Consider the following 20,931-nt stretch of genomic DNA (forward strand, 5'->3'; position numbering starts at 1 on the left):
TTCGTGCAAACAAACAAAGTCCGGTTTAGCTTAGCTCATTAGCCGCGAACAAAGGGACACGTTTGTGCAGTCAGATCATCGCAAAATATCGCTCAACACAGATCAAGTGTGTCAATCATTCACACTTAGCTATGTTATGCAAGCGAAGAACTGCTAATTCATTTATATGAGACATGTATTGAAAATCAAATATAGGGCTTACCTTCGTGCAAACATATCTGTTCCGGTTGATGGATTCAGTTGATCATGCGGTCTTCCACAAAGTTTTATCCATCAAAGACATTTTTCGTACTCTGTCTTCTGTTCCGGTTGATTTTAGATGGATTCAGTTGATGATGCGGTCTTCCACAAAGTTTGATCCATCAAAGACATTTTTCGTACTGGGTCTTCGGTTTTGGAAAGGGTACGAATTGAACTCCACCAACTAGCCTTTCAGGATACCTGTCGTCACTATTACAAAGTCCGTGACTACACCTCTTAACCATATCTATTGTTAAAGAACCCAAATACGCGATAAAACGCTAACAAAAGCTATACTGGACCATACAACTTTGTCTGAGGGAACTGCGGGTCCAAAAAGGGGCGTGGATTATGCAGATCTCTGGCCTCTGATTGGTCAGCACATCGGATGACACAATTTCTACGGAGGGGTCAATTGGCAACTGGCAACCAGTTCAAACTGTACCCCACCTCCTGCCCTTTGACTGCTGATAGACTCCAGCACTGCTACCATCCTTGTGAGGATAAGCAGCCAAGAAAAACGATGAATTCACTACTTTCCTCTGCACCTTATTTCTTATTTGCAGTACTGTACACGACGCGTTGTCTGTATTGTATCTGCAAAAGTTCAAGATTGGGCTCTCGAAACATCTCCGCCTACCTGTGGCCCCTTCTGCATGTTTATCTCTCCCTGAGTCCTCGTGTGGGAGTTTAAGACTGCCAGGGTGTCCTCAGCTTGGCTCCTCGAAGCTCTTCTCTCTGCAGGTCAAAATGAGTCTGGAGTGGCAGTCCATGATGACAGGATCTATGTGGTTGGAGGGTACTCTATTTGGACCAATGAGCCTCTGGCATGCATTCAGGTGAGTTAGAACTTCAAGCGTCCTTTTGAAAAACGTTTTACAAAATTCGAAGGCTGTAATATTTTGTATTGGTCAATAGAATCCAAAAGCAATTTGACCGTTCACATCCCTACTCAAACTATCTTTTTTTTTTTTTAAAAGAACTTTTATTTAACGTATAATAATTAATTGAAAATTTTAATTGCAGACAGAAAAACTGAAGCTACCATATTAGTGAAGCAGTAAATTTGATGTACTGTACTGACAAAACCTTAGGCCACGGCTATATTAACAAACGTGAAAATGTGTTGCTTTTTTTTTTTTATTCCATTGGTATTTCAGCTGAACAAAAGAATTTTTTGTGAACCATTTGTCGTTGTCAGGTTTTCCTTATCAGCACAATACAGGCTTGGGTAGAAATCCAGTACCTAGGAGTTTATCTAAATTTAAAAAAGGAAACAAAAACTTTTGTAATAAAACATTAACATTGATGATTATATATTGTATTGTATATATGTTCAATTCAATTAAATTTCAAAGACTTTGGTTATAAAACCGTGTGCCAATGTTTGCATGTTCTGTTTCAGGTGCTGGATTTGAGTCGAGAGGGAAAAGAGGAAGTTTTCTATGGACCAACATTACCATTTGCCTCAAATGGGATTGCAACTTGTTTCCTCCCAGCTCCATATTTCACATCCCCCAACCTTCAGACACTCCAAGTGCCCCATCACAGGATTGGTGCCGTTTAAACCACTGGTCAAGGATCCAAATAGGATTGAGGTACAGCTTTTCCTTGGACAGTCAATATTTGCAAATGTGATTTGGAAATAAAGATAGTGACAGTATTTCTGTTACAAAGACCAACTCTCCTGATGTGCTGCTCTCCCTCTCTGAAACCGATTGTTTCCCTAAAATGCAAACCAGCCATCTTGGTGTCTAGTAATTACACACAAAAAGACAAAAAACAGACACTACGCAGGCACTAAATGCAAACCCTGGAGAATAATTATTCATTATGTAATGTTGATTAAACCTGAGCAGCAAGCGGTTTTTCCAAAACTTGAATAGAAAACAGAGACAATGTACGTTATCAAGTTCAAGACCCAATACTTTAACAATATTGTTAAACTATATGCTCAGTATTCTCAGTATGTAAATGCATAGATACAAGTGAACAAGTGTTGGTACCCCACTCTGTTTATGGAGGAAAACCCCACACTGGTCGCAGAAAATATTTAAATGTGACAAAAAGTAATTAAAAAAAAATCATCAAACTCAAACAATGAAAATCAGACAATGGTTTTGAATTGTGGTTCAACAGAAATATAAAAAAAAAAAAAAAAACTGATGGTGCCCTGAATATTTTGTTGCACAACCTTTTGAGGCAATCACTGAAAGTTAATAATTTTTTTTAAATAACTTTCATAGAGACTTCTGCAGCACTCCAAGTATTTTCCCCCCTCTGGAGCAAGTTGCTCCAGTTGTCTCAGGTTTGAAGGGTGCATTCTCCAGATGGCCTCTCTCATCTCCTTCCACAGATGTTAAGTAGGGCTCATATGTAGAAGGCCGTGTCAGAATAGTCCAATGTTTTGCTCTTATTGGAGCATCTTATAGGTTTTGGGTCATTATCCTGACCTGTGACTGAGGCCAAGATTTCTACCAGGAACCACATTCATCTCTAGAATGCCTTGATACTTTTCAGTTCATTGTACTCTGCAGATATTCAAGACACCCTGCGCTAGATGTAGCAATGCACACCACAAGACCATAACAGGGCCATCTCCATGTTTCACAGGAGGGACAGTGTTCTTTTCTTGGTATGCTTCAATTTTGTAGTGTGCCAAATTCCCAGTCTGTCTTTTTTTCATGGAGTATTTAACAGTGGTGTCCTCCTTGGCTGTCTCCTATGAAGTTCACTTCAGCTCAAACAAGGACAAATGGAGCAATCTGTGACTGATGTACTGGACCTTGGAATTGACCTTTATATTATTTGGGATTTTTTTCTTTTTTTTTTTACTGTTCATATTATTGATCACTTCATTTTGTCAATTTTCATCTTCACATCCAGGGAAGTTAGCTACTAATTTCCCTTATTTTTTAAAGTTATTACTGCTTTTGCCAGATTCTGTGACAACTGGGTTTTTCGTTCATTAACATAGGGTTGCCGACAATTGTGTCCACGAGTAACTATATCATGCTGATTTTCATGGCAGTATGTCGGAACCAAAATATGTGCAAATGCTGCAATTCACTTGTCGATCTTTGAACAAATACTGTATATTGACTTTTCAAAAATAAATACAAATAACTTGTAAATGTGGCCTAGGATTTATTGTCAGAGCTGGAATGTCCGTAAAAAATGAGGGATTAGTCTCCTTGATCATTGAGCAGCAATAGATAAGTAAAAAGCAAATTGAAGGAATGCATGAATTCCTCAACCACCGCAGAGTGAAGCGTGAAGCAGAATCGCACTGATGTGGGGAAAAAAAGCGATGCGGTGAAATGAAGCTGGAAAATGACTGGGGGAAAAAAAAGGCGATTTGGTTATTGTGGCAGACAGAAGTGAGAGACTGTGATTAAGAGGAACCTTGAGTCTTTTTGCAACAAATTGCTGTAGCATGCACTGGGTCAACATATTCTCTCCTTTACACTTATTTTTCATGCCAATAACAAATGGAACATTACCTCCGACCATCTTTACATGTGAGATCCAGCATGTCTGCGCGCACAACACAAATCAAACAAGAACTCATCTGAAATGAATTTCAAATTTAATTGCAATAGATATATTTGTACAAATTCAAGTCAACAAATTCTCAACAATATATACAACATAATACAACCTCCTCATTGATTTTACATGGCATGATTACATGTAGATCCAACAGGGATTAACACCCAGTATTGATCACGGAGATTTTAGTAATGCAGCGACTGAGACTGCCAAAATCTGAGAAACTGATCTCAACACTGCAGTTCCTCACAATTGCAAATTACATCCACAATATCTTTTAATATACTTCATTGATATTAGCAATCAAAACATAGATTTTTGGGAGGGATAGAGCTAATGTATTGGATTTTGCATTTCTTTTGTGGCCAAAATGTCAATATTTCAAATGGAACAATATTATGTTGCCAAGTGACTCCCATCCAAAATGTTAGTTCATCACAAACTCCATTTTAGTGTTTAACCAACAAAATGCATTTGTGTGGAACATTTTTTTTTATTTAATTTGTCCTATAAAATTGGCAACACAGAATTCTAACAGAAAAAAGAGGCTTGGAGCAGATTTGGGGTCTGGAAACTTCAGTCTGCTTCCAAACTTGATATTTCTGCCTGCCCACTGTCTCCGAGAAGACAAAGCAATTTTGTGTATGCACATCTGATGAAACAGAGATGAAGTTGTCAAATTATATTTAGCAACAACAATGGAGTGTGATTCATTTGCTTGCTCACCTTAGGGTGGCATTCTTGCCCAGTCCTCTCTTGTGTTCATTGTTTCTCAGTTTGAGAGACAGACTGGGAATAAGGGCTTGAACGAGAAGAGGATCTAAAACAGCCACAGTCTCCAGAACAGTGTAAACCTGCCTGTCGTAGACTCCCTCATTCTCTGCCACAAAGGACCTTGGAACATAAAAGAAAACAATAATAAGTACAATCCAAACGTACGGCTGTGCTTACTGCCACTCTGGTGCCCTGTTGCTTACTGCAACACATTAATAACAGTTACCTTAAGACAGATAACATCTGCTCGCATGGTGCTTGTGTGGATGCTGTAGCACATCGCTCTACCACAAGTTGCACTGCATCTGTGCACGTCTTCCTCACTGCACAAAAATATCATTTGTACTTATCTAAAAAAAAAAAATTCCAGTTGACAGAAGTAGATTTTTCATGCTTTAGACGTTCTTTTAAAGTCAATTGCTACTTAATTTGTTTCATGTGGAACATTGCAATTTATTGAGATGGTAAAGCTGAGGTTTTCATGAGCTACAAAGTACAGTATACTCCTCAATTAAAGAAAAATCAAATCACAAAATAGTTCATTTTGTGTGGTGAGTCTCTGCTATATAATACCACTTTTTGAATTGAACGACTGTCATTGAATTTTCCACCCACCAGTTGATTTTTTTTTTGGTGTTGACTTTGTGCAAGAGGTGGGGTAAATCTTGGACTGGTTGCTGGCCCACTCACTACAGGGCGCATACAGTAGACAACTATTCACACCCACAATTACACACACAATCAAGGGCAATTTAGAGCAGGGGTGTCAAACTCATTTTTGTCACAGGCCATAGGGAAGGTATCGTTTCCGTCAGCGGGTCGTTATGACTGTGAACAGCATATTACAGAAATGAATGCAGTTGTTTATATAAGTATAAGCAGATTTATATAAGCATACAAATGTTTTATTATTACATAATTAAGTTTAATTAGGAAAGGCAACTCAGAACAGCACATTTTTTGGTAAAGGACATTTGGACAGCAGACAGTCACAGTCGTGAAAAACTGATTTTCTGCCCAAATGAAATAAATCCATTTTGCGAGAAAGGTGAAGTAGTCTTTATTTGGGTTTATGGGCCACATGCCAGGCTGGGTCTGGCACTTAAGTTTGAGTCCTAAGAGCTAGACTTCAGTTAACCAAACATGGCATCTTTTTAATGTGGTCAGAATCCCAAGTGCTCCTAACACTCACACATGCAGGGAGAATATGCGAACTCCACAATCCGTTCTGCTGAAAATCTCATTCATTGAGATGGACATGGACATTTAAAAAAAAAAAAAAAAAAAAGAAGAAAAGGGAACCTCACCCTGGGGGTCATTGACTAGCATCAAACAGCGCAGTAGAGAAGGAAGCGGCAGAGTGAGGAGGGCAGCGTCGGAGTCATTGTTGCGTCTCAGAACTTCAAACAGGAATAAGAGTACTGGCAGAAGGCGAGATCTAGGATAATGACCTTTGAACTGCAGGAAGCTCTCGCTAATAGGAGAAAGAATTTCAACATTGTTTGAGCAGGTTCCAGCAATCTATCTCAAATGAAAGGGGGTACAAATTGAACTTTGAAGCACATTACATTGTGGAGACTTACCAGAGCACCTGCAAGATGGCCCTTCTCAGCGAGGAGCCGGGGCCGATTTGAGTGGGCTCGCATGCACCCAGTAGCACAGGATGATTAGCAATGGTGCCCAATGAAGGTGAGGAAGTTAGGAAATGATCAAGATATCTTCGGATAACAGCGTGGAGTTGCTGCTTCAGGTACAGTCCTTGGGACTGGGACACACTGCTAGCCACCGACAGACCCTGCAGGGACACGTGTGTTAATGGATGGATCACTGCCTCTGCACAAACAAATATCTTCAAGATGAAAACAAGATGGCTGAGTTTCAGATTTCTTCTGACCTGAGGTATGGGGAAAAATCAGGCTACCTGAGGAAAATCCACAACAATCCATCTGAATACCACTAACCACTGACTAAAATTTCTTCTTTTGTGTTAATATTTATAGGTGCCGTGTGATTAGCATGTGACTAATTGAGTTGAAAAGCTAAAGCTCTACATTAAGCAAGGATAGGAAAGAATTTTACCTTCAAAGCTTCAACAATTAAACATTTTTCGAGTGTTACAAGAAAAGGTGATGTAACACAGTGACACTGTCTCAGATATTTGGGAACAAGTTGCGGCCATAAAACTCCAAGTTAATTATGATTTGCTAAAAACAACAACGCTTATCAAGTTTGAACATTAAATAACTTGTCTTTGTCATTTATTCAATTAAATATAGGTTGAACACGATTTGCAAATCATTGCATTCTGATTTGATTTAAGTTTAACACTCCATCCCAACTTCGTCGGAATTGGAATTGGAAACCTGTAGATAGAGTGGCAGGCTGTCCCGGAGAGCTTTGTCTTGCTGAGTGACGTTGTGGGGGAGGAGCAGTCGATCCACAATGCGGAACAGCAACTGCTGTGCTTTGGATGTGACCAGCAAGAGGCTCCAGTGCTTCACCACGCAGCCTGGTTCACAAGGTTCAAGACACAGACAGACAAATAACTGATTGGTTCTTGAGTCCACAGGTACCCATACTTTCTGAATTGTGTCATGTGAATCTTACCAACAACCCAATATGCAAGCTGAATTCCTTTCTGATTCTTGCTGACCAAAGAGGGTTTTATATATTTAAGGATGTCTCCCATGTAGTCCAACGCTCTGGTCACCATGGCTGAACGCTCAGACAAAACCTGCAATCTGCTGTACACTATGCCTACAGCCTGACGCAAGAAAGCAGATGACCGACTGAAAAGTTGGGAAATTACCATTTTTCTCATTCATAAAAACTTGGTCCATTTCTACCGCTACGGCATGCAGTTGGCCATTAAGCTATGCATACAATGAATCTTCCTTGAAGTGTTATGTTTTGTGTTGTGTTGAGCTGTAATATCATTGTCATATCACTTAGGGCAACACCGCAGTGAACCCGGCAATCATGTTGCTGACCACCAGAATGCCCGCGGGTAGTTAGCAGCTACCCGTGGTCCAGCACAACCGGATTGGGGCCTGCCCAACTCACTACAGCTGTGCCCTGCATGGGACCCCACAATGGAGATGCTTCAGGGAAAGTTGACTGTTTATTTTATGCGCTGTGCACAAGCTAAATGGTTAGCATACTAACGAGGCAGCGAACACGACAATACAGAGTTGGCTCGTCTAAGAAGTAACACCCTACTCTGTGTTGTGTGTACCTCCACGTAACAGTGTCACATCAAGTAAACTCAACTATTTAATAGACACAATGACATCCATCTTGCGGCTTTGTGACACACACACACACACACACACACACACACACACACTTGATTGACAGCTGAAGGGGAGCATTAACCAGACACACCCACACAGTCCTGCAGCAGAAGGGTGAGCGATATTTTGTTTTGACTTATTTTACATTCTGTAATTTCTCGTGTGTTATGATCATTTTTTTTCTGCAGGACTGTCAAAAGTTGATTTCCTCCCACTTCCCAAAAAACACGCATTAAACGTAGACTTAAAATTGCCCCAAGGTGTGATTGTGAGTGCAAGTGTTGTCTCTATGTGCCCTGCAATTGGCTGGCAACACGTTCAGGCTGTATCTTGCCTCCTGCCCAATGACAGCTGGGATAGGCTCCAGCACTCCCACAACCCTCGTGAGGATAAGCAACTCAGAAAATGGATGGATGGAGTGATGGATATGCCGGGGGTGTAGTCAGCCTTTCGCCCAAATTTAGCTGGGATAGGCTCTAGCACTGCTGCGACCCTTGTGAGGACCAGCGGCTTGGAAAATGGATGGACGGATGGATGGATGGTTGTTGCGAATGTGGCCCGCGTGCCATAGTTGGCCCACCCCTGGAATAGACTCATTCCCTTTTTTGCTAGTGCGTCACCTCCTCCACGTTGCAAATGCAAGCTTCGGTTTTCCTTTGCTATAATGACAAATAGATATTGCTGAGTTGCTGGTCCACTGATCCAGTCTCCTGACTTCCTTCTGGGCTCCAAATCCACAACTTTCAGACGTAGGATGGCTGCACCTCATTGCCATCGTTGTTGCGTCGGTGGCCTTTCACATTGACCAAGTTTAGCGTGAAAAGGCCTTTGTACTCAAGAGCGTATTAAAGTAAAAGTGAAAAATTACAATTATTGGCATTTTTTTCAATCATTCAAATGTGTGGAACATAAAATCATTCAATGTGGTGTTTCAAATTGCTAGACAAGTTTTTGGTCTTTTTTTTTTTTTTAATCTGAATGCCTTATTTGAATGAGACTTGGAATTAACAGTATGAGTTTCATCTGAGAGTAACTGCTCTTAAAATCTAAAGACACGCTTGCTGTTCTAGCTCAAGTTGAGCATGTACCTTTACAAACATCTCCAGGGCTGGGATGGGCTTTGTCATGCCTTTTGGGCAGAGGTTTGCTCTCTGCAGAAGACTCTCAACCTCAGGAAGCACCAGCACCAGGCGAGTAAGTTCACAGAGTTGCTCCTCCAAATCTCGGTCTGCAGAGAAAGTCAAGCAAAAACACTAGAGTAAGATCTGAACTTCAAATATGATATAAAACTAACAAAATATTTGAATTTGGGGGCGGGGGTTTCAGAAGCGGATTATGTGGTAATTGAGTACACTAACTCTAAAATAAGATGAATGGCAAATCAGTCACCATGCTAACAGACTCTGTGAACCCAACCTACTTGTTGACATGCTAACTAACACTAACCCCCCCCACACCGCAAAATAATAATTAGAAAAATAAATACATTGTTTTAAGATATGAGATCTTAAGAATCTTAAATCAATTCATACTAGTTGCATTGGCAGACTTTTTCAATTATTTTATGGCAAAAAATGTCTTGTTTTTAATTTTTCTTTTACTTGTTATGAGAAGGTTAGTCAGTCCTGAATTCATACGCGTCTCCTCCAACCTGAACAAAATATGGTTTGCCTGTTTCTCTGCATCCATTATTTCAGTTACTTATCTCCTCACAAGGGTCGTGGGAGTGCTGGAGCCTATCCCAGCTATCTTCGGGCAAGAGGCAGCGTACACCCTGAACTCGTTGCCAGCAGATCGCAGGACACATGGAGACAGACAATAGCCACAGTCACAATTACAACTAAGGACAATTTAGAACATCCGATTAATTCACGTTTTTGGGATGTTGGAGGAAACTGGGGACACGAGGAGAACATGAACTGCTGTATTCAGAAGTGTGAGGCAGATGCTCTAACCTGTCGTCCACTCCCCTGCCCCTTTCTCTGCAGCACCTTCAATATTGAGGCACAACAAAATCTAAAATGATATGCTTGCATCACCAGATTTCTGATTCAACCATATAGCTTTTCTTCAAACACAATCATATATGTATTTGAATATTCTCCAGCCATATACTGTAGCTTTCGTCCCAAAAACCTTGGATGTGTGCTGACTTAAAAGATTTATTCAAGGCTAAATCATCTCTCAAATTTCATTTCATGAGGGCCCATAAAACTCTGATTTTATGGAATAGAACACCATTTCACCTAATGTAGTTTTTTGTCTATAATGAACATCCTTATATAATACGCACACCCAAACCTGACCTCAAAAGTCTGGAAAAGCCTTCCACCTATGTATAATGCATTTTTACACTGCTGATTTTGCTTCTACATAGATGATTAAAGCATGAACTATGATCGGTATTTCTACAATTATTTAGAATTATTCTAAAGTTAATTACTTTATTTGAACACTTTATTTACTGGCTCTTCTTTTGAAATTCACAGTCCTACTTTTATTTAGTAAATTACAAATCAATTTTGTGCTCACATATTGGATTACCCAGTCAGAATTTGTAAGATGGGTACAATTATTTCAAGAAAAGGACTAGGTGAAACATTTAATTTCATTTTAATAAGCTTCAAATTAAACAGTCAAGCTTTTTAGAAAAGCATTTTCATAAAGCAAAACATAACCATTAAGAAATTAACAATGGTTGTGGTTGAGTCATCAGTCATATTAAAAAAAAGTTCTGGTTGAATATGTAAACTTATGAGCCCCACTGTAAATATATGGAGTTATACATACCGCTGATAAATTGGAAGGAAAGTGTAGGTTCACCTTTTTTTTCTAACCATGAACTGGCGATTTCATTTTGGAATGAAAGTGTACATCTTTTTTTTTTTTAATAATCAATGCATGGCGGCATGCATTTATAAAATGTTAGTTTTTTTTCCCCCATTTGCCCTTATAGCGCACTATTGAGTTTTGACAATTTTGGAGGAAAAAGAATGTGCATTACACCTGAGAAATTACAATACATGATTTAAAGTGTGGGGTGGCGCGGTGGAGCAGTTGGGAAGCCTTGGCCTCACAGTTCTGAGGTCTCGGCTTCAATCCCGGAGCTGCCTGTATGGAGTTTGCATGTTCTCCCCGTGCCTGTGGTGGGTTTTCCCCGGGCACTCCGGTTTCCTCCCACATCCCTAAAACACGCAACATTAATTGGAAACTTTAAATTGCCCCTAGTGCGGCTGGTTGTCTCGATGTGCCCTGCAATTGGCTAGCAAACAGTTCAGGGTGTACCTGATGACAGCTGGGATAGGCTCCAGCATTCCCCGCGACCATTGTGAGAATAAACGGCTAAGAAAATGGATGGATGGATGGATTTCAAAAGGCCAGGGCTCGAGACTAACTTTTTCCAGTTTACAGTTAGGTGCACCCAAATTTTTGACCAGATCACATGAAAGACCACAGATTTACAGGTTCACAGTTCAAAATTGCACTTAAATATAAAACATTTGAAAATGAGTTCTAAAGTCATTAATACCTTCACAGGCAATATAACTCGGACAGCTTCCTGTTGACACTACGAGCAATAATTTGGTTTCTCAGCTTCAGGAGTCGCCTTGACTAATCACTACCAGCAGTCTCCAATACAGAGAAAGGGATTTCACCAAACATTTTTTTACCTCTGTTGCCATGGTGAATCGACATATCAAGGCCACTGTTTTTGTTGTGGTCATGCACGTTTAGCTCAAGGTGAACATACTAAGGGTTGATTTGAGGTAATTCACATTAGCTGTTCTAAAATACAGATTTTGATTTCAGAATTCAACACAGTGCTCAGGTTTATACTAAGTGTGTGTTGAACCTCCTTTCTTGAACCCCCCCTTTGTTAGCAAGGTGAAATAACATTGGTGGGGCAATTTGAGTTTGTTTGTCCAAATTAACACAGTTCTATCGATTCCATATAACAGTGACATCCAGTTTTCTTATTACTTTGGCTAGAAGCTACTGACTTTGGGCGAAAAGCAGACTACACCTTTGACTGATTGCCAGTTTTTCACAAGGCATTTATGAATGGGATAATGAGTATGAATTTATACCACATCAGCTGCACAAAAGTCAGCTATGTGAAGTTCTACACTAGAAATGGAACATTAGAAACAGCATAGAGTGACTGTGCATCCAGTTTTTTTTATTTAACTACTGCTGTGAAAAATAGAATTATGTCTTTTTGTCTAACACCAAAGAGACCAACCTATGAAACTTTAAAGGTCAAATGTCATGAAATGGATGATTTTTAGTATGTTATTAATGGAAAAAAAAAAAAAAAACGGCAACCGGTATGGACACATGTTTTTTTTTTTTCCCACAAAACATGATTTTGACATATATGGCTTTTTGTAACTCCCGCCATGAAAATCCTCTCGAGGGATTTGTTTTTGACAAGAAGCAGGAAGTGACGTTGAAGGCAGTAGTGTGCTCAAGCAGACTTGTTTCTATTAATTTTACCTGCGGGAAGATAGCTCATTGTTCCTTTGTGTTAGCCAAAATGCCAGCTCATTGTATTGCTGGATATTGCTCGAGTACTCGGGAGGATGGATTTACCCTTCATAAGTTTCCAAGAGACCTGGTTCGTCGTAAAAAAAAGATTAAACGGGTGCAAAAGCGAGAGCTTCGTGGGTTCCAAATGACAGGTAGGTGTGTAAACAGCTACTTAAAAAAAAATAGTTTGGGGAACGATGTAATCAGTCTCTTTAAAGATCTGCATACGTACGACAAATGTGTCTGTGCGCGTCAGACGGCTTCCACATCGGGCTCGCTGGCGAAGGCTGCCGTGTCGTGCCTAATGGACGAACACGGCTTCGGCTGGGCTGGGTCATACATACTGTCTGGGAGTCTGTTGTTAGAAGTAATCCGCATATCATCTAACTATGCCATGAAACAATAGGGTAATATTGCCCCGGACACTTCACTCGATTGTGAGATGTTCTCATCTTTAAAAAGAACTTCCGTGTCTCAAGGGGCATGTCCTATAGTATGGGCCACAGAGTATTTTCAATGGCGAATGTCTGGGGTGACGTCACGGACAGTAGATACACCCAATATGGCGACCATTTGGATGTCGAATGAACTTCCGCAAATTGGCGCATGGATGACGCACTCTCCGCTCATATTTATTTTTTCGTATGCACATTGAAGTTAATAATGTTATATGTATTTTCATTTTAATATCTATTTTAGAATGTTTATGGGGATGACACTTGACCTTTATGCATGCATGCAACGTCCATGACAGTCAGAAGGTAACTGCAGTTTGCACTTTATGAAGTATACCCCACAAAATGGAACAAACCTTCACTGAAAAACATAGTATTGGAAAAGAAAGGAAACCTTTGAAGAAAAATTTGCCTTACCTGCTCTGGTATCAGATCCATCAGGACTCTTGTGAAGGTGTTGCTGTAGAACACATCGGAACCAGGCCCTGACCGACATAGTTTGAGACGAACCAGACACAATGCCATGATCGCTGCTGAGTGAAGACACAAGCTCTCTGAAAAAGACATACTGGTATATGATGAAAAGGATTTCAAAGAGTTTTACACAAACACTGTTTTGCACCGTACTGTTCATGAGAACGGAACCATGGATGCACACTACCTGATTCTTTCGCATGAACACTTTTTTAATATGTGACAGAACCGATCAGAAGTGATTTTTTTAAAGGCTACGTATCAAATATATGGTCACAGTGGGCAGTACTTCAATGCTAATGTGTACCTGTTTTGGAGTAGATGTGCAAGGTACCGCGTGACAACAAGTGGATCAACCATGTCATCCCAGCCGAAACATTGCAAGGTGGACTGAAGTGGATTGGGTTGAAGGTCCTGTGGTGCAGAAGTGGGCAGCTCAAAGGCCAGAAGAGTGAAGCCTGAGAGCATGAAATAATAATTTAGAATAATAAAAGTGCCCATTTTCCACTTTATACTCGACATGCAAGATCTGTGTACCATCTTTTTGTAACCAGCTATCACAAGTACCGATACCTTCCTCACGCTTCATTTATTCAAATTTTAGGTCGATTCCTCAAAATCAAATAAAAATTTAATACCCTTTTAATTCTCAGTAGTTTTTTTCCAGGCTCCATTCACCTTCTTTCCCCTGATGATGATGATAAGACCCATACTGACCTGCAGCCGCATCTGCAAACTGGTCTGGAGGGGTCTGAGAGAGACGTAAATCTCGAAGGAAGGGAAAGAAGTGGGCCCAGAGTGCAGCAGCTACCGCTAGGTGGGGCTCTTTCACAGCATTGTTGGTCGTGATCCACGTTAAGGTGGGTCCTGACTGGACACAGTGTTGATGTACCCGTCTGGAGAAACACAGATAAACAAATCCGTCCAATTCAAAAGCCGAACCTTGTGTAGAAGATTACACCCCCGCCCCCACAACCTTACCTTTTTATTATTAATATTATTATTAATCCTTTTTCTACACTGTTCCTCTCGCACTGCTTCTTAAGTGTTTTCTTTCTTCCCTCCTGGGGGATTACTGGAGCTGTGGTGTACTGCGGTGTGGAGCAGCAGAGTGTAAGATGAGATCGGCAAAGAGAAGAGGATAATATGGGTATAGAGGGGGAGCCTGGTGCTGATCCTCTGTACACACAATGTACTTTGGCTCTTCTTGCTCATCCCTGGCCCTAGCCTCACGAGCAGCCCCACAGTGGCTGGCATTAGCCCAGATAAGCAGATGAAGAAGCTGTAATCTCATTTAGACTGGAGGTGATCCTCCTGTCCCCCTCATCTGCCCAGGCGGGGGTGTGGGGAAGCAGGGGTTGAGGTGTATTCTGGGTACAGTGTAGCACTGCCCCACCCTTTCATACAGACACTATGCCATCTCCATTTGTACACACGTGTGCACGCAGGCACTCACACACATTTCACTTCTTCCCTTCTAGCAAGGTTGCATCTAATCCAGAGAGATCTGAGACAATCGATTAGACTCTGAATTCATTAGCCTCGTTATGACTGCAGAATGGGTCTCTCACACCCATCAGCCCTCATTGTACAAGGCATCGTCATAGACCCTACTTAATCCTACTAACCAAGACTCCTTACACAATGTGTACCCGCAAACACACGGATACAATAAACATGGCGCCAATGCCAAGACACCAGGAGGATAGTGTTTGATCACTTCTTCCATTTATGCACTTCACAAACTCATGAAAGACAAGTCACCATCTCTTTTTAACTGTGAAACAATATACATCACACACACCATAGACACTAATCAGTGTTTTTAGCGAACAAGATAGACTATTCAAACTACTTAGGGGAAATATATTCAGTTCAGCAAAAACTACATGGAAAAAAAAAAACTACAAAAACAAGCAAAGGAAAATGACATTAAGATCGTCATTTGCAGCTAAATGATACCCTTCAAACAAAAATTATTAAATAAATTCAATTCAACAGATATTTGACTATGCTATGAACAATTTTCAGTTTTACTGTTTTGAAATTGAGGTTGGGAGACAGAATGAACATAAAAATACACTAGCTCAAATGATAATGTTCTTTGTCAAAATTGAAATCCACTGAACTGACTAAGATGTGCACCACATTCTCCTGACAACAGCAAAAAGGTAGACATCAAGTGAGAGGTTGTAATGACCTTAAAGGAAGGACTGCCTTCAATTAAATCGAGGGGATTGGAGTTAATTGTTTCTGCAGAAAACAGATCCAACAGGTTGTGCCACTGCCAGCTCACCTCATCAACCAGTGACACCCCCCACCTGACCACAGCCGAGAGACATGGGACGGAATAAAACTGAAGAATTATGCCGGGGACCGGCTTCCTGTCTAAGTGTCATCAAGGGTGAGCACTCGGCCGCTCCACTTTCTCGTCGATCCGCGCAGTAATCATCTTAATTTGTGCAGATTCCACATTGCTTTTAATTGGTACAATGATGCACATGCTAAATTTGCCTGTCAAAAAAAATTAGCGCAATTATTAATCTATTGTGTGACAGGAAAAGTGTTAACTACAAAGATAAACTAAGAATTACTAAGATGAAAAATTATTTTTTAATTGGCGGTGTAAGAAGAAAAAAATATATAATTTTTTTTGTTGGTTAAATAGGTCAGCGTACGCTGGACCATACCATAGAGGGCCTCTGGGATTTCTCTTCTACACTCTTGCCTTGGCCTTTAATGTGCGGCCTACTAACCCTGTGATGCAAGATGAAAAGTTAGGGAATTAAGTGCACTAACAAGATCCTGTGTTATGGGAGTCAGATGTTGTTATAAGAGACTACACCAAGATTAGGTTTCACTTCTAGTGTGTGTAGGTCAGTAGTATTGTGAGTGCATGGTGGAAAATTGGAATGTGTAGACTTAAGTAAAACATCATAACCAGCGAGAGGGGTCTGCAAATCAATGCTTTATAGTTTTGTTAGTGTCAGTTTTCTAGTGTGCATGCTTGTTACAATAATGTGACCATGAGCGAGCACATTGGCGTGGTAAGTTTGAATAAAATGTGAAACTTTCAAAAATTTCCAAGCTTTTTCTATTTACAAAATGTGAACATTGTATTGTACTGTACTGGGCATTTTAGGTACAAAAAAAAAAAAAAAAAAACAATACAATACAAACATTTTGTATTGTACAGTCAAATGGGTGGTGGACAATCGATTATATCGGATGATCCTCCCCCGCCCCTAGTGGTCCATTCTATCAAGCTTCCGCTGTCAATAAATACCATCATTCGTCTAGTTTTACCTCTGCTAAATGTCCGTGTGGCTCTCACCTTCACCCGAGTCTCAATATGTAACTGAAAGTTGTGTCCTACAGCTGAACCTGCCTTCATGACCTTCAGACTAGATGCATCTCAATATGCAAAGTGCAGTGCTGCTGTTCCCGTGACCGCGAGACGATCCATACAGAGTCCCATGGGCCGTAACACTATCCTGGACTCCCTTGTCACCTGGTGAGAGTAAACAGTTTTTTTTTCTTTTCTTTTCTTTTTGGTTGGGGGGGGTGGCTTGCTAAGACAAACAGAGTTCCATTCAGACTTGTGTGCAGACTAGGGCTGCTTTCAAATCGGCACTAGAGCAAGGATGGACGTCATTTGAATTTGAACAAGTCCAGTTCATATTCCTGGTGTTCGTTTCAATCCCCATTCCAAACATTTCTCTAAACAGATTATTTTGTGAGTGTAGGTTAAAAAAAATCTGCAAGGTTTAAATGAGGGTTGCCCAAACTACATTCATTAATTTTTTTAGCACCCCACAGCATAAACATTTGACACTGCCCTTGCCGTGTGCCTGCATTGTGCTACAGTACTTTTTACACTAGGTGGCAAGGCAGGAGAAGGGAACAAGGTTCTTCTTATCACTCACATACTTGTTTTCAACCAATTACACATCATTTGGTAAGATGTGACGTTAAGGTCAGCTTAGGATACCGAATGCTCGTGTTTTGGTTCTAAATGAGGAGATGTGAGCTGTTGCTCAGTGAAGAAGTGAACCTCAGTATTCTAGTGGGACAGAGGGCCACACGCCACTCCAAAATCTTGACATTACATATGAAATCGTCCATCCATCCATCCATCCATCCATCCATCCATTCATCCATCTATTTTCTTAGCCGCTTATTCTCACGAGGGTCGCAGGAGTGCTGGAGCCTATCCCAGCTGTCAACGGGCAGGAAGCAGGGTACACCCTGGACTGGTTGCCAGCAATCGCAGGGCACATAGAGAAACAGCTGCCCTCACAATCACAACTAGGGACAATTTAGAGTGTCCAATTAATGTTGCATATTTTTGGGATAAGGGAGGAAACCGGAGTGCCCGGAGAAAACCCACGCAGGCACAGGGAGAATATGCAAACTCCACACAGGCGGGTCCAGGATCGAACCTGGAACCTCAGAACTGTGAGGACAACGCTTTCCAGCTGAACCACTATGCCGCTCATATGAAATTATTCAATGCCAATATTAAAATCAATGTACTAAAGCATTGCCTGCACTGGTGGATTGCTTTAGTTTATTAAATAAATTAAAAGGTGTCAAAGTGGTCCATGCCTCCTTTGATTTTTCGGTATGTGGCCCTTGGAAGAAAAAGCTTGGGAGCCCCATTATTGAACTGTCCCTGGGACCACATTATTAAAGACTGGGGTATCGGTAAGCTCAAAAATGAATTTACAATATTTAAAATTATTTAGGTCAACCAGTATGAACCTTATTTTGTACCTAAAATCTCTGATGTAGTTTCTAAGTTTGCAATCCTTTCCAAGCATGTCCCTGTTATGTTGTGCAATCATATTATATGATTCATAGTATAATATGAAACCGTCTGTCATGTCATACAACCCTACCGTAGAGCCCACTAACTGGCGGAAGCAGTCCCATAATGGACCAACAACTACAGCCATATAAGAATCGGGGGCATTTACATTTTAACCGGTACAGCATTACAGGGTATACAGTGTATACAAAATACTACAGCGTGAAAGTAATTTGAGTTAAACATTGAAAACGAGAGATAGAGAAAATGAGTGATGCAGGAAGAGAAAGCCTGAAACAAATTGCACTCTCCAAAACCACTAAAATGGAACTACCAGTCATTTTTGTTCATACGATTACTGTTATTAAAATTGAATACTGTTCATAAAACTCCATTATGAGCCAAAACAGTATTGAACAAACCTAACCTTTAACGTCTGTCTCCATGTGCCCCGTGATTGGCAACCAGTTCAGGGTGTACCCTACTTCCTGCCCGATGACATTGAGTACTCTCTTTCAGAGAAAAATCATCCATTCTGTACTAAAGGACTGATAATCAAATCTGTATTGACATCAGTGCGAGCGTCTTAGAAAGCATGTATTGCTTTCAATTCAAAGAGCCATAATCAGTGATTCCTGGTAGCAAAATGTGCCATTTTCTGGTGACATTCTGGCTGTATTACTACTTCAAAAGCTGGCAAATTTGCAAGTAGGCTTCAACCCTGCAACTAATAGAAAAGGGGCTTGCAGAGTAAGAATCGTTAGTCGAAGAAAAAAAAAACATGAGAAAGCCTGCAAGATGTTTATTCTCTTACCTGAGCTGGGCGAGCACAGTCTGCAGAAAGCCAAGTGCAGAGTTTAGTTCGGACTGACAGCAAGCTGGCAGCAACCAAACAAAGCCTTCATTGATGAGTTTTTCCTCAGATAGGTTGAGCCTTGTGCTTGTTTCGAACACTTCAGCCACCCCCTCCAGGTATGATCCAAGAGGCCCCCAGAGGGCAAGTTTACGAGACATCTCTGTAGTTTTATTGTAGAACTCCTTAGCAGTGTCATTGAAGGACGAGGCCAGCCCACGAGCTAGAGGACTAACATCCAACCCCTTCTCCTGGATCAACACAAAGTTCAAAAAGTCTTGTAAACATGATGAAAATGTTTCTTATTGGACCATGGTATAAAATTGTCAGAGGCTACTTTTGTTTATTGTTTTCTGATGATTAAAGATACCTGAAATAACAACACCAGTGCCAGTTGTCCCCGCCACACCAGCGTGCGGTGTCCTGGGGGACAGTCAGATTGCAGGAAACCGAGCAGCTCACAGGTTTTACTGGCAACATCCTCCAGCTCAACCTTCCTGGCAATCACCAGAAATAGTAGCAGGAAGTTCATGAGGCCGGCCTCCGACAGATCCTGCATCTTCTTCAAAGAAAACTTGGAGAAAATCCTGAAAAAGGACAATAATACTAGTGACTGGGACATAAGAAGAGTGAACACATTGTGGTCGACTGAAAGACCGTTTAAAAAATAATTGTGACAAAGACAAAATTTGCCAATTGTCACTTTCAATGTAGTTCCACTCTGAATCACTTTGGAGGTCGTTCTTTTTATTTTAGTTTGCAGAGACTACATTTTCCACTCCCTTGACGTACTTTACCACCTGGGCCAAGCACCCTAAGCACTGAGGTGAAAATCTGGCCTGTCCGCCCAGCTTTCTGTGTGTGTGTGTGTGTGTGTGTGTGTGTGGCTTGGGGGTGTGGGGGTGGGGGAGCAGGAGGCATGAATAAAGTGGGAAAGAGCATAAGAAAAGCAAAACACCCAGCATGCTGTTAGATCCTGGGGGCACTGTGGAGAAATGCCTTTAAAGATCATGTTAAATGTCAGAGACACTCAGACACACAGCAGTAGGGACTTGGTCCCTCTCTATGGTCAAACCAATTTACTGCAACACCAGAGAAGAATCGATAAAAACACACAAACACTGCCACGCTTCCAGTTCCCATTCTGCTCACCAGGTAAGAAAAAAAAATGGAGCCTACATTCCACGCTCCCAAAACTACAAACAGCACAGACATGTCAGCCTAGATAGATTATTTGTGATGCTGCTTAGTCGACAACACCAACACTGACTTGCCTCAAGAAAATATAGTGTCAGAAGTACTGGTATAATTGAAAAAGTAGAAGTAAAACAGAGATACATATTTTATTAATTTCTTAATTTAAAATCTCCCAGTCACTTTAGAGTACACTAAGTCTGATGGGAGTGTGACTTCTTGCCAACTGTCTCAAGGCTCCCTAGACGGATAGATAGGAGATTTATTCATCCCGTGAGAGAAATTAGATTGTCAAAAGCATGGCCCAAGTATCTATCATTAACATGGCCACCATACATGTGTCCTTATCCCAGTCAGGATTACCCAAATCCTGTTGGGATACCATTGAGCTTCCTGAGGGGGGAAATGAGGGAGCCACAAAGGAGCCTTGGTTGAAGGAATGGATGGAAGGGGTGATCTGGAGATGTTCCAGCCTAGTCTGGCTTACACACATCCTATTGCTTGCCACTGCACAGGACCCCCCCCACCCCCCTTGCTATCCACGTTGGAAACCACTACAGCTTTGCTAAGGCGATTTAACCACCATGCTTGTTAGCTAATTAGCCCCCATGTCTGCAATGCTACTGAGCACATTCCAGACAGAGGGAAGTCATTAGGCAGATTTAACTATTTGGTACCCAGCCTGTATGTCAGAGGTGCTCAATGCATTTATTGCAATTGACAAAGGCAGTCTTGGTCGATTGCGAGATTCACCCC

At 41.1% G+C, this 20,931-nt stretch overlaps 2 protein-coding genes across 11 annotated transcripts in view; one reads left to right on the forward strand and one right to left on the reverse strand.

The window, feature by feature from the left end:
- Positions 1-3,329, forward strand: part of klhl32 (kelch-like family member 32) — a 67,730-nt gene extending 64,401 nt beyond the window's left edge. For all 7 annotated transcript variants that reach the window (XM_061821208.1, XM_061821210.1, XM_061821212.1 and 4 more), the window contains 2 exons: positions 985-1,079; positions 1,646-3,329. In XM_061821208.1, the coding sequence (XP_061677192.1) occupies positions 985-1,079; positions 1,646-1,807 (257 nt within the window). In that variant the 3' untranslated portion in view covers positions 1,808-3,329. The remainder of the gene's footprint in view (positions 1-984; positions 1,080-1,645) is intronic.
- A 483-nt stretch (positions 3,330-3,812) lies between these two features.
- mms22l (MMS22-like, DNA repair protein) overlaps positions 3,813-20,931 on the reverse strand; it is a 38,488-nt gene continuing 21,369 nt past the window's right edge. For 3 of the 4 annotated variants that reach the window (XM_061821202.1, XM_061821203.1, XM_061821206.1), the window contains 13 exons: positions 19,352-19,568; positions 18,943-19,232; positions 14,036-14,214; positions 13,626-13,776; positions 13,262-13,398; positions 8,948-9,087; positions 7,174-7,330; positions 6,930-7,075; positions 6,150-6,361; positions 5,874-6,040; positions 4,793-4,889; positions 4,519-4,686; positions 3,813-4,444 (listed from right to left, as the gene is read on the reverse strand). In XM_061821202.1, the coding sequence (XP_061677186.1) occupies positions 4,369-4,444; positions 4,519-4,686; positions 4,793-4,889; positions 5,874-6,040; positions 6,150-6,361; positions 6,930-7,075; positions 7,174-7,330; positions 8,948-9,087; positions 13,262-13,398; positions 13,626-13,776; positions 14,036-14,214; positions 18,943-19,232; positions 19,352-19,568 (2,137 nt within the window). In that variant the 3' untranslated portion in view covers positions 3,813-4,368. Of the gene's footprint in view, positions 4,445-4,518; positions 4,687-4,792; positions 4,917-5,873; positions 6,041-6,149; positions 6,362-6,929; positions 7,076-7,173; positions 7,331-8,947; positions 9,088-13,261; positions 13,399-13,625; positions 13,777-14,035; positions 14,215-18,942; positions 19,233-19,351; positions 19,569-20,931 lie in introns of those variants that run through there. The other variant, XM_061821204.1, reaches the window with a different exon arrangement.

Source organism: Syngnathoides biaculeatus, chromosome 5 (genome assembly GCF_019802595.1).
Source record: "Syngnathoides biaculeatus isolate LvHL_M chromosome 5, ASM1980259v1, whole genome shotgun sequence".
Taxonomy (NCBI): Eukaryota; Metazoa; Chordata; class Actinopteri; order Syngnathiformes; family Syngnathidae; genus Syngnathoides; species Syngnathoides biaculeatus.